We start from the raw sequence: 16732 nt of genomic DNA, 5'->3' as shown, positions 1-16732 counted from the left end.
GTTTGGTTTGAAAAAGTGGAGATGTTGCCTATAGCAACCAATCCGATTCTAGTCATTTATTTAGTACATCCTGCAAAATGACAGCTAGAATCTGATTGGTTGCTATAGGCAACATCTCCACTTTTTCAAACCCGCAATTTAGTAAATATACACCTAAGAATTGTTTTCATCTATGTCTTTATTATGCAGCAAGAGAGAAATGAGAGAAACAATGCAGCATAATCTCACGCTGATTATGTACCATGTTGTTGGGTTCTAATTATCATGTTTCTTTTATTCTTCTAGGTGACCCAGATATTGCAAAGCATAAATTGGATAAACATCAACCTTCTTTAATTGCCCGATTTGTAATTGTTGGTGTAGTAGCAGTAGTAATACTACTAGGGGCTTCATCCTATACATTACACAGACTACATATAAGGTAAGTACATTGAGTATAAGGTTATTGCACTACTAGAACTGCCTGTAATTTATTAGAGACTGAACATTCTATTGCTGTGACGAGAGGTCTACAGGCCCCTTCAGTTCTCAGCTGGTGGGACAAACTCTACATTGAAACTGATGAAACAATTGTGGAAGTATTTTACTTAATTAAAGAACAAGTAGCTTCTTACAGTCAGTACCCATTACATTTTGGGTTAATGGAGAAAATCACCCACCAGTAAAAGGCTCCAATCAATTTCTCCAGCCATGCACGGCAGTGTAAAATCATGACACAGCTGACCTGGATCCAAATCTATAGTTTTGAAATGCGATACTTCTTCCTTGGGCATAAGACACATATACTGTAGGAAAGTTACTCGGGGATCATATCTGTTGGTACCTGTTATAGACACAGTTGCTAAACTACTTCCAGCTGTATCTGTAGAACATGGTTGTGATATCTAGGTATGTTGAGTTATCCTGCTCCATTTAATCTCCATTTAAAATGTATGAATCTGCCAGTTTCCGACGTGTTTGAAAAGCTGAGATACTGCATATAGCAACCAATCAGATTCTAGCTGTCATTTTGTAGAATGTACTAAATAAATGACAGCTAGAATCTGATTGGTTGCTATAGGCAACATCTCCACTTTTAAAACTCGCTGGAAACTCGCAGCTTGATACAGTTCTCAGTTTGCCAATACATCAGTTTTTCACCATGTCTGATAATGTCTAATAACCACAGATTCCTATGTATGTGATGCAGAAAAGGCCAGTAGTTTGCTTACCTAGTGCTTTCTCATTATTTCTGACTGAGTTAAACTTAATGTAACAGTTAATTGAAACGGAAGTTGTTACTAGATAGAAATTACATTTATACTCTTCAAAGTTCTGAAACTATTGATGAATATACTTTTGTTTGGGCAAATATAACCTGAGGCCTTGTGAGCTCCGAAAACAAGAAATTAGAGTGTTTGCACTGTTAGAGTCTCTTTCTGTCACTACTAACTGGTCATTTGTAGACTTGAACATGAAATGTTTTTTTTAAAAAAAAACAAAATCATTTATTTGGAGTGGAATTAACTAAAAATGAATTTTGCAAAGTGTGTACAACCAGCTGCCACAATGCATCTGATATTACTGTGCACATAATCAGTTGTGTCAATGTATAACTTAGTTGGTGGACACTGACATGTTGGGGTTGTACAGCTCCAGTTAAAGAACCAGTGAACCCCAAATATGAAATTTTCAGATATGAGCCATAGATAAAATACATTGTTCACTGTTACCCTAACTTTTCTCTACAGCTGTTATAAAGTATTACCTCCCCAGTCTATTACAGACATCTTTAGGACAGTGTCCTGATGGTATCTGATACAGGTCAAAAATCTGAGACTGCAGTCATTAGAGCTGCTGGGATATCACTGGCCATGACCCTTTGTATGAATCCATCAATTCACACAATGCATTGCTGCTTCATCTTTTCTTTCTTTTATCTGCCGGCTTCTTTGCTGCTGCCGCCGTCCTCCATCTTGATTGCGGCTCCTTCCTTCCAGCGATCTTCTCAGCTTTCCTCTCGTCGGACAACTCCTGCTGCGCCGCGCAGGACAGCTATATTGCAGCTGATGCAGAGTGGTGACGTGGCGAACCCGTTATTGGTTCGCCGCAGCGCAATAATTTCAAATGGCCAGTGGTGAGCTCCGACTGGCTCACTGTTCTGGCCGATGATTGGCTGGCAGCAGATCATTTCTGATTTACTACCACCAGCGACGGGATCTGAAAGGAGAAAGAAGAGGAACCTACCTTCACCGGATCCCTGGGCATGCGAGTCTTTTCCTCTTCTTTGCCCTCCTTCACGGGCTCCACACCCGGGGGGCACCCTCTCGCTACAGTATAGTGGCCTACCTGAGCTAGAGACCTGGCCTTGAACCCTTTCATCTTCTACATACATATCATCAGTTATTTATATAGCGCCACCAATTCCGCAGCGCTGTACAGAGAACTCATTCACATCAGTCCCTACCCCATTGGAGCTTACAGTCCAAATTCCCTAACATATATACACAGACAGACCGAGAGAGACTAGGGTCAATTTAGATAGCAGCCAATTAACCTACTAGTATGTTTTTGGAGTGTGGGAGGAAACCCACGCAAACACAGGGAGAACATACAAACTCCACACAGATAAGGCCATGGTTGGGAATCGAACTCATGACCCCAGTGCTGTGAGGCAGAAGTGCTAACCACTATGTGGCTATTGTTGCTCTTGGAACTCCTCCCTTAATCATCATCATATTAATGGTGATTATCATTTTTGGGACTATTTCCTTATATTCCCTGTAACTCATTATCTTTGTAATACAATTACAGTAGTGGAATTCAGCCAATATCTTTATTTTGACTCACAGTACTGGGTCATACTCATTCCACTAATGCTTCATGTGCTTTATACAATTCTTCTTGAATAATTTTTAAAGACCGTCTGATCATGACCTTGTTGTTTCTGCAGAGGCATGGAAAGTCTGTGGGCAGCCTTCATTAATTAGCAAAGGGAGAAAAGGGAATATTTTTTTTGCTATTCTCTATCTTTTCTGCCAGTTTTTCAGGGCACTTTTTATATGTATCGCCCCTTTGACTGACCGTTATTTAGTTGATGTGGTCCCCAGGGATTAACATACTCAAGAGTGCACTCCCTGGGACGTGTTGTGTGACTTTTGTGGCATGAATTGGTGCCTGTGATTTTCACGTGGACAATATAACCTGGTGTATTTTCCCGGTATGGACCTGGTATAACTTTGAGAGAATTACTATTTGAGTGCCAAGGTAGACTCTGCCTTGATACCTGTGAATATTACCACCGATCTGGACAGAGAGAAAGACCCAGTATTAGAGAGAGAAACCAGACAAAGTGACGACCCCTAAGGCACTGTCTAATATATTTTTGTTAACTACATTATTATTTATTTATTTATGAGGCACCTCGGTTTCTGTAGCGCTGGATACAGAAGCGAGTAAGAACTAGATGAATGGGCTTTACCCAGAACTGCTCCTTGTTTTATCTTAAGTGGATCCAGCCCTTAATAAGACATTCAGGACATCATACTTTCCAGGTTGGGGAGAGAGAGAGAGAGAGAGAGAGAGAGAGTGTGTGTAGAGGAGGACAGAAGAAACCCCACTGACCTTTTGTTTGTCTCGCTATACTCTCAGGAGTGTGCTGTGTATTATGCATACTTGTCTCCTTAGTGTGCCCTAATGTTCCAGGACTGAAAAGAGACTATTTGGTCACCCGTATTTATCCCCTAAGCACTTTTTTTTTTAAATGCCTTTGCTCAAAACCCTCCCATGAGCTGTCTTTAGGACACTAGTAGTGACAAGTTGGTGGTTTTTTCTTGGACCTCACATTCAGTAAGAATTGGGCTACTGTATATTGTATTTATAAATGTCCAATAGCCTATGACCCTATGTCCAAAGCCCCTATTATTAAAATATCAAATTAAACATGAATTAAACCATCAATAGACTGAACATTTTGAATACTGTTCTCTCATAACTGGGTCTCGTTTGTTTGCACATAAAGTTATTAACTTATTGCTTACTTTAATAAAAAACTATTACCCACATATAGTCATTCCTACAAGAATATTTAGTCATTTAGAGTACTCTCTTCTACCACTATAGGTTTCCATCCAATAAAGCAAATAAATTATCTGAGGATGACACTATCAAGAAGTTAGAAGAAGGAACACCAGGCAGCAACAGCGAAAACAAATTTGCAGAATCTTTACAATTACTGGAACAAGGGCACCTTTGGCAGGCTGTCAAGCTGCTATCAACTCCATCACGCTCCCATATAATGCGGTAATTGATTAAAGTAACCTTTGTTTAAGAAAGCAGATATGGCCGTTAGAGTCTCAACAAGAGATATACTGTTAAGGGACGATAGGATGCCATTTGTGGACCAAGGTGACAATTCTGGCCAGCCGAGCTCAAGGTATTTGGGTGCCTTAGCAAAATACTGTTTCAGGAAGGGTCGTCTACTAATATATCTGTTTACCGGATGCTCAGCTACTGGACTTTCTTGTATAAGTGGGACTCTGAGAACCCAGAACCTGTACAAACAGAATTGTTACAATAACTTCCAGTGGTATCTCTGTATAACATCTTGGTATGTTGAGTTAATTTTCTCCATTTAAACCTCAGGAGTCAGATTATGAATAATGTTTTGGAGTCATCCAAGTGGTTTTGGATATTTCTCTTCTAATCTTCGATTATTGCAGATAGTTACAGTGTCCGATAACTGCAGACTCCTCCCTATGAGATACAGAATCATATAACAGGAGGAATAGGTGGAGGGGTTTCCTTATTTCTGACTATATCATTCCTCATGTAACAATTGAAAGTAAGGTTGTTTTTAGATGGAAATTACAATTATACTTTTTAAAGTTATGAAACTATTGCTGAAATTGTATTTTTATGTTCCTACCAATTCCGTTTCATAAAACACAAATCTCCAGAATTGAGGCAACGAGGTGCAGAGTATAAAAACAATTGTTAATACGTGAATAAAAAGTTAATCTAAAGGTGTTAAATAAAATCATTGCTATCTGCAATAAATAGGAAATGTTAATGTCCAAAATAGTCCAGTAATATATTCCCTTAAATCAAATAGTAGAGGCTTAATTCCAGCTGCTCCATCTCAGATATAATCAAGTATCAAAGCCACACAGTTGAATATGTTGTATTCTCAAAATGAAGGGATAGGCACTAGGAGAAAACCTCAAAGAAAATCACAACAGATCAAATGCAAAGCGGATTTGGATGTAAAGTGGTGTGAAAAAGTTTTTGCCCCCTTCCCGATTTCTTCTGTTTTTGCATATTTGTCACACTTAGTAGTTTCAGATCTTCAAACAAAATTGAATATAAGACAGAGATCCTGAGTAAACACAAAATCCAGTTTTTAAATTAGCATTTCATTTATTGAAGGAAAAAAGTTATCCAACACCTATATCGCCCATGTGAAAACTGAGCCGAGCAAAGTCTGCAGTTCCTTAGATGTGCATCTGGGTTCTTTTGTGACTTCCGGGCTGAGTAATCGATGCGCTTATGGAGGAATTTTGGTAGCCCAGTCACTCCTGAGAGATTCACCACTGTTCAAAGTTTTCACTGTAGTTCTCTGGAGTCCAAGAACCTTAGAAATGCCTTTTTAACTCTATCCAAACCGAGATATTTCATCAACTTCCTGTCCCATCCCTTGCTGAATTTCTTTTGATCGCTGCATACAAATCTGCTTGTTGAGACCTTTTGGCCAACTTCACATTGCTTAAAGCATTCTATTTAATTGATGTTTAGAGTCAACAGGGCTGGCAGTAATAAAGTCTGATTGTGTCTAATCTCATTGAACCCTGTTATCAATTCAATTTGGTTCATTGGTTGAATGAGTAATTAAGGAGGCAATTACTGTTTCTGGCAGGGCCAGTTGGCATTGGATAACTTTATTTTTTTTCTAATAAATGAAACAACCATTTAAAAACTATATTTTTATTTTTGTTCATGTTGTCTTTGTCTTTGTCTGAAGATCTGAAGCAATTAAGTGTGACAAGAAGAAAGGGGACAAACTCCCTTTAGATAAACATTAACCTGTGAAGAACCATAGTGATCTTATATATGTACAATTGAGAGGTGAGCCTAAAAATGTGTCCTCCCTCCAATGATCATATCTTCATAAAACCTCATCAGATAGTACCAACAACACTGGTCTACAAGGAAGGGATTCTATGGTCTTTTTATTTAGCTGCTTCTTATGGTTAGATGATAACGGACAATAGCAGACGAATCCCTTGGTTACTGGAATATAGCCAATCAGAGCAACTAACTAAGCTGCAAAGATGCTGAAATTACACCTACAATCACACATTACCTTTAGATTCTGAGTCACAAATTTTATTGAAAAGGGCCATGTATAGCCGGTGAAGTGTCCACTAATTTAAGCCCACAGCAGAATTTTACCCAGAACTATTTATTTTGTCTCTTAAATTGATCCAGCCCTAATTAACAACATTCTTCGTACTTTCTATTCTGTAGAGCAAGACTGTGTAGAGTAGAGGAGGACAAAATGGAAGAAACCTCGCTGACTTTTTTTGTTTGACTCCCTTTACTCTCAGGATCGTGGAATCTAATTTATATACTTCTTAGTGTGCTCTCTTATCCCAGGACCGGTCAGCTGCCACATATCCCTAACCACTTTTATTTCTATGCAAACCTCCCACATACTGGGCCATCCACTGGAATCCATGGGTATCTGACCTGCCTTTTGGACTCTCGTAGTGTTCCCACTTGGGGGTATTTACTTGGAACTTCCCCAAGGTTCACCTTTCAGCAAGAATTAGGTACTTTATGTGCCTTACATATTCAGTCTGTTTTTAATTATAAATGTCCAATAACTTTTTACTTTCCGCTTCCGTATTTATTTTATCAAAGTGAGTACAAGCATGTGCTAGGATTATCTGTGACCATCTATGATCAGCCATCCACCTAATCCTCTCTCCATGCTCATTCTTTTCACCTCTCTTTCTGGGCCTTTACTCGCTCCTCCTGCGCTTGATCCCCTCTTCTGACTCCCTCTGTATCTGGAGCTGCTGGAGTCCTGTTATACTCAGTTTTTGTTCTGTACTGTTTTACCCTGTATGGCGTAATGTTTGTACTGTGTACGGCTCTACGGAAACCATGCGGCTCCTTATAAATAAATGATAATAATAATCTGCTGAGGGAATAAATTGTCAATAGACTGAACATTTTGTGTATTATTGCCTCATATCAAGGTCTGGTTTGTTTGTACACATTTTCTTAAAGTAAGCAGTATTGCCCACATGTAATCATTCATAAAAGATTTTGTATTGATTTTAGAGTACTCTTCTACCACTATAGGTCACCAGTCAGTAACTCAAATAAATTATCTGAGGATGACAGTCGGGTGAAGGTAGAAGAAGGAACTCCGTGCAGCAACACTAATAGCAATAACAGGGTGAGTTATTAATTGTGTGCTAAGTCTATGATATACATACAATGTTTTATATTAAATGACAAGTCATTGTTCAGTATTCTCAATCAAATCTTACATACAATAGCGCTTCCGTTTCTGCTGATTGAGATGATCGTGTGTGGGAACCCTTGACTGAGAGGATACCTCTTTGTCATATGGATCTGGCAAAACCTTCAACAGGACTCGTATAACATAAAAATAAACAAACAACAATACATAGTGTAACATGTAAACATGAAGGGCTTGAGGGTCGTCCACCACCACAATATTGCAATCCTTTATCCTGAATGGTGGTCTATAAATAGCAAAGTTGGGGATCCACCAGTGATTTCCCTCCTTGTATAATCCCCTTAGGGTATCTGCTTACAAGAAAAAACCTCCACAATGCGCTTGTCAATATTGGCTCCTATTCAGATTTTCCCTTCCTTTCACAGAGCTCAGACATCGGCAATATTCATATTGGCACATGCAACGAAGAGTAACACAAGAACAAACCTTGTGCATTAACTCAATAACAGATTTATTACAAAACAAATAAAATGCATTCCACTTCAAATATGAAGAAGCAATGATTGTGAATAAAACCCGTACCAAACTCTTTTCAGTCACATAACAGGATCTCGGCAATGAGTTCATAAACCGCTGCGGCTGCGATCCACACTTAGGGGGGAATTCAATTGTTAGCGTTAACGGGGAAAAATGAGTGCTCAAAAAATCTTAGCGTTAATACGGTAATTACTCGCAAAATTTTAGCTCGCAGCCCCTTGAGCGGCGAGCTGAAATTCTGCGAGTAAACTACCGTATTAACGCTTTTCGAGCGCAATATTACCGTATAAACGGTAATATTTTTTGAGCGCTCGTTTTTCCCCGTTAACAATTGAATACCCCCCAAAATGTCACTTGTGATGGTCGTCCGGTACCCGTAATCTAGATTTGGCCAGATCCATATGACAAAGAGGTATCCTCTAAGACAAGGGGTCCCACACACAATCGTCTCAATGAGCAGAAACGGAAGCGCTATTGTGTGTAAGATTAGATTGAGAATATTGTGAATTATTTGTGGTTATTCATATTTACATACAAGGCTGCATACCCAAGTGGAGCATCTGATAGAACTTATAATTTTTTGATTCATAATCCCATTGTTCAGTGTCCACTGCAATAAGGAAAGAACTGCCTGTTGTATTCATCTTCAGGATTCTTTTTGTTTTAAAACATGTAACCTCAACTCTTATCTACACAAATAAGATCACATTGGATTTGTGTGGTTGGGGAGATGTAGTGTATGAAACAAAGTGAGACGCTGTAATATGTCTATAAAATAAAATTATAATTCTAAAATTTTGATTAAATTATAACGACAATCCCAGCTGCCATAGAGGGGATTATTGCTTGTATATCCGTAAACCCAAGTAAATATAAATACCTGTAATTCAGCACTGTAGAGTATTTACTAAAGTAAATGATTAATCCTCAAAATCCATCTCCTATCTAAGATTACCAAATTAATTCTTAAGAGCAGATTTTATTTCTCTTAAAACAAAGCCAAAGTCAAGGGATTGGAGCTGGTAGATTGTGATGTACAGTCTTCAAAACACAATCAGAGAGGTCTAAAACAAAACATTTCTCCTGCAAAGGTTTGGCAGGACTTAGGGACTTATAAAGGCTACAAATAGGTGAGAGAAAGCGTTCTGATTGACTTGATCTTTTCACTGAAGGGCTGATTGCAGAGTAAAGAAAGCTGTTCAGTCCAGGTGAGAGGTGACGAGCTAGATTGCTGTACTTAGCAGAGTGCTGATTACAGGAATTGAAAAACCGTGTTTATAGCTGTCACTGTGATCTGTCATCTGGAACTAGTGTATGAAACCTCACAGTAATTGCTTTATGACAGCTGTCATCTGGAGCTAGTATTGTGAATCCTCACAGATATTGTCCAAACAAATCTTAGGCTCCCAGACAGGACAATGATTATCCACACCAGGGAGTTTAAGTCCGATGGTAGGAGTCCTCGTTGTTTAAATAGCATCGCTGGAGTCTAAGCTTGTGCCTCTTGGTGACCACCAAAAGTCTCTTTTACCATGAATTGTGATCTCTTCATCCAGCTAAAAGCATGTTCTTTGATTTTATAGATGAGACTCAAGACTTGTTGTTAGAACTCCTCTGGAGTGGAGGCTCCTAGTAATAGTCCTCTGACACATTTCGCCTGTGACTACAGACTTTTTTAAAGCCAAATATCCTCCATTATGCTAACAAATAGAAACCCATAAAAGCCAATTATAAACCTATTCCTAATATTGTTCCCCAATAAAAAAAAAAATTAGTAATCGTAGATATATAGAATATAAGATTTTGAGGATGATTCACTCATTTATTGCAATGAACACTCCATAGCACTGTGAATTATTGAAACCAAAAAGGGCATTCAGAAAGCAAAGACAAAAGTGCAAAATACAGCCCTGTGCCTAGATTTGCACAAGTGCTCCCAGGGTGCATGGGCTTGCGAAATAAGATGGCGCATTTGCACAGAGGGACAGGGTGAAGGTGTTCAGAATAAAGCACAGAGCAGGCGCCATAGTACGCTTTGTTGTGCAGAGTTCAAAAATACAGATTAAGGAACATGTTCAAAGCATCGGCTTGCTCTTAGCCATTTTCTGCCTCATTCATCGGTAACGGAAGAGAGGAGCATAATAATGTTTTGTTTGATTGCATGCGCCCCAAGTGTTTATATTATACATTTAAAAGATATTCTCTCTGCCTCCTGGTAACAGCCTCACTTTAAATGCATTTGAAAAAAGGAAAGAAATGCAATAGTACTTAATTATTGAAATGTTGGTATAATCCCTGTAATTGTTTTGATAACATATGTTTTGCAGTTTATACTTTCAATCAAAGTTTGTTTGTGTAGTCCAGTATTGACAAACATCAGTACTTTTGAACTAAGCCATAGGGGTATATTCAATTGTTGGCGAAAACACCAAAAATCTTGCGGCGCACGCACTATTACCGTTATAATAGTGAGCGTAAATACCGTTATTACGGTAGTTATTACCGTTATTACGGTAGTTACCAATGACCTCCTACTAGCCAAATCCAAGGGTCACTTCTCCCTACTCATCCTACTCGACCTCTCTGCGGCTTTTGATATCGTTGATCACCCCCTCCTGCTACAAACTCTTCTCTCTCTTGGCCTATCGGGTTCTGTCCTAGCCTGGTTCACCTCTTACCTCGCTAACCGCTCCTTCTCGGTATCCACCTCTGGCTCTTCCTCAACCCCCTCTCCCTGTTGGAGTCCCTCAAGGCTCTGTTCTTGGCCCTCTACTTTTTTCACTCTATACCTCCTCCCTTGGCGCTCTCATCTCCTCCTTCGGTCTTCAGTATCATCTCTACGCTGACGACATTCAACTCTACATCTCCTCGTCTGACCTCTCCCCCTCCCTTCTCTCTCGTGTATCCGACTGCCTCTCTGCCATCTCCTCCTGGATGTCCTCGCGATTTCTCAAGATCAACATCTCCAAAATGGAGCTCATTGTCTTTCCTCCCCCCAGGCTCCCCTCCCACCACGACCTCTCTATCACTGTTAATAACACCTCCATCTCTTCTGTCACCCAACTTCGCTGCCTAGGCGTTACCTTCGACTCTTCTCTCTCCTTCACCCCCCACATTCAATCCCTTGCCCAAGCCTGTCGCTTCCAACTTCGCAACATTGCCCGCATCCGACCTTTCCTCTTTCAGGATGCCACCAAAACTGTCATCCATGCACTCATTATCTCCCGCCTGGACTACTGCAACCTCCTCCTCTCCGGCCTCCCCCTCTCCCATCTTGCCCCCCTCCGCTCTATTCTTAACGTGGCTGCTAGACTCATCTTCCTATCTCGCCACTCCTCCTCCGCATCCCCTCTCTGCCTTGCCCTACACTGGCTCCCCATACCCCACAGAATCCTTTTCAAACTCCTGACCAAATGTACAAGGCGCTCTCCCAGTCCACTGCCCCCTATATCACTGACCTCCTCTCCATTCACACTCCTGCCCGCTCTCTGCGCTCGGCCAATGACCGTCGCCTCTCCTCCACTCTGATTACCTCTTCCCACTCCAGAATCCAAGACTTCTCCCGCGCTGCCCCCCTTCACTGGAATGACCTGCCTCGCTCCATCCGTCTCTCTCCCACTCTTAGCTCCTTCAAACGGGCACTAAAAACCCACCTGTTCCTCAAAGCCTACCATCCTTCCACCTAACCCTGCCTCCCCTCCTTTATACTCCCACTCACTCCCTCTGTACTTGTGTTTTGTTCACCCTCCCTTAGGATGTAAGCTCATTGAGCAGGGCCCTCCTCCCTCTTGTGTCCTTACCAGCTCTTCTGCTCCATCTCTACCGCATTAGCCTGCTTAGAGATCCTGAAGTGTCAGTATTTTTTGTTTACTGTTAAGTAATGTAATACCCTGTACTGTCTACTGTTTGTGCATTGTACGGCGCTGCGGAACTCTTGTGGCGCCTAACAAATAAAGGATAATAATAATAATAATAATAATAGTTTTCTCGCTGGATTTCAGCTCGCAGCTCCCCGAGCTGAAATCCAGCTTACTATTACCGTAATAACGGTAATAGTTTTAACGCCGCAGGGATTCAAAAGAATTGAATATGCCCCTTAATGTCAGCAAGGTGAATGTTCTCACATTGGCATGAAAAGAGAGTAGTTATTTTAAGGTGATCAACATACGTTCCTGATAGAGACCCACTATGTGAACTTTGTATATTTTTTGTGTCTTTGTTTCAGTATTTTAAATAGAATGATTCTTCTGGTTTTTAGTCAAACCAACATAGTTCGGTAAAGAAAAGGAGAGCATCAAGCACCAAAAAAGATAACAGCAAAAGAAGACTATTTATGTGATGTCCCCAAGTCCTAGTTGAATGTTGGTCTACAGTTCACTCTGGCCCATATCTTCAGAAAGGAAATCCTGCACAAAGACAAATCACAAATAGAAGACAGATAAGGACCTATGAGGCGATCAGCTGGCGATCAACAATATGCTAACTATGGTGACTTGAGAAATGTATTTTTAATAATCCTTAAATCTCTGGTTTATATTCTCGGCAACCTATTACTTTAATGTAACCAGCATTGGTCACTTGTGCTCCCTCAAACGTCTGTATCCCAACTGTGGAACAGCCTTTGCGTTTGGGTCTGATATTGAAACTTTTTCCATATCATCAGACCTTTAACTGCAAAAGTGCTGGACTTGATTATGCAATTATCATGTGTGTTGACCTGCTTTTTATAATTTGTGTGTTTTATATGTGTGTGTGTGTGTGTGTGTGTGTGTGTGTATATGTATGTGTATGTACTTGTATGTATACATTTATGTTGTCCATTGTTAATATAATATATCAATCAAAACAGGGAAAAAAACTACATAGCGTGCTCTTATATCCTGCTATGCACATTTCCAGAATACGCACAAATCTTATACAAGACACTGCAAAAACTAATTCATGCACTCATCTCCCGCATTGACACTTGTAATTATCTCCTTACTGGTCTTCCCCTAAACCGACTCTCACCCCTACAATCTATTGTGCACACAGCGGCTGTTAGGAACCCCTCTAGCTGGTGCAGCACAACCCGGAGTCTGCTCTGCCAGTCAGGTGTTCACTGGAGCCCCTAGTGGTGGGGACAGACTTGGCCGCAGACTAGCAGAGGGTCGTGAAGTGCGTACCGACTAGGGAGAACCCAGGAAAGCGGAGTAAGTCCAGGCAAGGGTCGAGGGCCGGCAGCAGACAGGGAAACCAATACACAATCCGGGGTCAAGGGTCACAGGCACGATAGCTAAGTCCAGATACAGGCAAGAAGGTCAGGGTCACAAGATACACAGGCAGGGTCCAAATCCGGGCAAGGGGTCATACACAGGTAATCAGTCCAACAGGTTTTCACTAATACAAGGCAGGATCAGGAGCAAGTTAAGCTAACAGGCAAACTGGACGCTATAACCGGCAGGGAGGCTAAGCCCTCCCTGCCTTATATACAGACTTTGGCCAATCAGGGCTTAGCCCTGCAATACATCACAACCCATGCCCCTGACATTGATTAGCCCGCAGGCTATCCTAGCGCATGCGCCCGGCTGGCTCACTTGCCGGGGCGCACCGCTTGTCAAACTCGGCATCCGGCCGTTGCCTTGGCAACGGTCGGACCCGAGAACCGGAAGTGACGCCCCGGTCATCATGGATACGGCCGGGACGTTCACTAGAACCAGGAAGTGAGTCGCGGCGGTGCCCGAGGCCGCCGCGGCTCCTGACAACGGCTAGATTGATTTTCCTTGCAAATCCTTCTTCTACTGCTGAGTCACTCTGTCAGTCTCTACATTGGTTGCCTATTTTTCACCAAATCCAATATAAAATACTTCTACTAACCTACAAGGCCATCAACAAAACTGCACCAACATACATCTCCTCACTTGTCTCAAAATATCTCCCAACTCGACACCTCCATTTTGCACAAGATCTGCGTCTTTCATCCACTCTCATCACATCCTCCCATTCTCGGTTACAGGACTTTTTTTGTGCTGCACCCACTCTATGGAATTCTCTCCTTCGCACAGTAAGACTTTCCTCTGGTCTAGAAACCTTCAAACGGTCTCTTAAAACCCACCTCTTCCGGCAAGATTAAAATATTCCTCAACCACCCTCTTAACCTCACTAGGTTACCCTATTACCACCCTTTATACAATTTACACAAGACGACAACCTCTGACCTCCTGACCAACATTGCTGTGTGACTGGATCTTATAGCATACTAATCACTTTTTTTCCTTTATAATATGACTGGGCCGAAATTAAATAACTAGCACTTACCCTCATGTATCAAACACCCATTGTCCCATAGATTGTAAGCTTGCGAGCAGGGTCCTCTTTACTCTCTGTTTATATGTATTATTGTTTAATTAATGTTTGTCCCCATTTGTAAATCACTACGGAATTTGCTGGCATTCTATAAATAAATGATGATGATGCTCTATGATAACATTTTGTTTATACTGCATTATGATGTATTATATGCTGGATTGTAATACAAAATGATCTGGTTTTTTTTAGATGTTGTAACACTACATGCAATTTTTTAATGAAATACATATTCTAAATATAATCTCTTTTGTGTCGCTGTAATATTTTTTGCCTTATATGAATTGCATACTCGTGTCACATCTCATCAGGTACATTTATAACAGCTGGTGCACAAGAAAGAGTTGTGTTAACACTTCTCAACCAGTCACGTGTCTTGTACATCTGTCTTCTGTATTATCGCGCGCATACATATTTATTAGGACAGACAATATATATACTATGCTATGTTATATTAACTGTACTTTACAGCCTGGATAGCGAAAGTGAGATTCGCAAATCCCCGCCGTCATTAATTAGGGTCATTGAGATAAATGTTACATTCAGGAAGAATGAATGTTCCTTGTGACAGCTTGAAATGGAATTTGGGTGTGGCCGATAGAATCGTAGAACGAACCAGGCAACAAAACTAAAATGATCTGTATAGATTGGGAAAAATAAGTAGCAATGAACTCTGCATATGATGTTGATCGTCCCTTTTATTAATTACATATGCATCCAGAATATATGGAAATAAAACGGTGTGCGTAAGCCAAGAAAAGCAGTGTAGCGTTGATAAATAAATCAAATTAAAATATGAAATAGAGACACAGCAGATTGCAGGAAGAAAATAAGCCAGTTTGAGTTACATGAAGAGGAAAGATGTTCTGCGCTTCAAACCTACCTATCTTTGTATTATGAGTTGTACACTGGTAGGTTAGATGCGCAGGACATCTTTCCTTATTTTTGTTTTTTTACATATATTTTTCCCCTCAATAAATAAATATACAGTGTGTGTGTTGTGTATATAAAATGTGTATGTATATATATATATATATATATATTCCTCAAAAAATAAACTATGTGATTAATAATGTTTATGAGCAGCGATTGATGCACTCGCAACATATACTGATAATACATTATTCTATTTTGTGGATATTAAACTCATGCTATTCATCAAGACAACTTTTTTTTTTTTTTGCAGTAATTTATGTATATATGTATAGGGAGTTTGGAGAATTGTAAAGGATTAAAATAAAGCATGAACTTTAAAAAAAAAATAATAATGTGGGCCTAAGAAGAGTTCCTCTGCAACACATATTTGTGATTAGCTCTGGGAGAGCACCCCCTTATAAAAATGTTGGGTTAGAAACTTACCTGCAATTTAGGGAGTTCCATTGATGATGATCATTAGTTTTGCTGTGTGGATGATCAAAGTACCTCTTTATGGATAAGTTGTTAGCAATTTCCATCTATATTTAGGAGAATGGATCTACAGCTTAAGTCCCATTAGGATACCTGAGACAAAGCTGAGAAGCTAGTTTATGCTCCCATCTCAGGTCTTCATAGGAAATCGGAAGATTGTGTAGTGATTGTGAGCGTATGATGAGCATTCGCACAGCAATACCACTACTGACTATATTGTTGTCTGTATCACATTTCTGTGTGTTAGGGTCATTCCAGGCCACAGAAGCTGTGGTGGCAGGGATATCATGGAATACTTTTAGTTGTGCACAGAAACAAACCAAACAGGCACTGTTGACACCCATCAATCAATTTTATTAATTTGCCTTTGGATGAGGATTACCTTTTTCAGATAAAAGTGCAATTTTACAATAGTTTCTGCATGTCATTGGGGCAGTGGATACTACACGTAGCCCTTATACCCCTGGTCAGAAATTAATGTTTCATAACTATAAACATTACCGTTCTATCAATGTACATGCTATATGTGATGGCTCTCTACTTTCTTAGGTGTCCCCATGACCCCTTTATAATAAAGCAATCATGGGTAATTTTGAGTGGTAAGATGTACACAAGTGGCTATAAGGTAAGTGTGTAATGTAGTAACTCAACCTATTAGATATTGTTTATATATTATATTATTTGCTATAATATTTGCTATCATTAATATCTGTATGTATTAATATATATACAGCCCCATTGCTGAAATATAGCTCCAGTATTTGGTCAAAGCTTTACCATGTGACATTGGTGCTGCATTAGGAGTGCGAGTGATGTTAACCAAAAGACCAAGTAGAAGGGAGGGGAGAAATAGAAGTTGGAGTTCAAAGAATGCTAAGGGCACTCCAGTTCATGAACGCTAATCATGGTAATATATTATATATAACAGGGCCGTAGCCTTTATTTAAAAATATAATAAAATTGTTAATGAGA

The 16732-nt window shown here is 40.1% G+C and overlaps 1 protein-coding gene across 1 annotated transcript in view; it reads left to right on the top strand.

Moving 5' to 3' along the window:
- LOC142139984 (uncharacterized) overlaps window positions 1-14556 on the top strand; it is a 73109-nt gene extending 58553 nt beyond the window's left edge. The window contains exons 13-16 of the mRNA XM_075197847.1: window positions 286-421; window positions 4102-4281; window positions 7348-7444; window positions 12267-14556. Coding sequence (XP_075053948.1) covers window positions 286-421; window positions 4102-4281; window positions 7348-7444; window positions 12267-12347 — 494 coding nt within the window. The 3' untranslated portion in view covers window positions 12348-14556. The remainder of the gene's footprint in view (window positions 1-285; window positions 422-4101; window positions 4282-7347; window positions 7445-12266) is intronic.
- The last annotated feature ends 2176 nt before the right edge of the window (window positions 14557-16732 follow it).

Source organism: Mixophyes fleayi, chromosome 2 (genome assembly GCF_038048845.1).
Source record: "Mixophyes fleayi isolate aMixFle1 chromosome 2, aMixFle1.hap1, whole genome shotgun sequence".
Lineage (NCBI taxonomy): Eukaryota > Metazoa > Chordata > Amphibia > Anura > Limnodynastidae > Mixophyes > Mixophyes fleayi.
The sequence above is the reverse complement of the archived record's forward strand: the minus strand, read 5'-3'. Positions and strand labels throughout refer to the sequence as shown.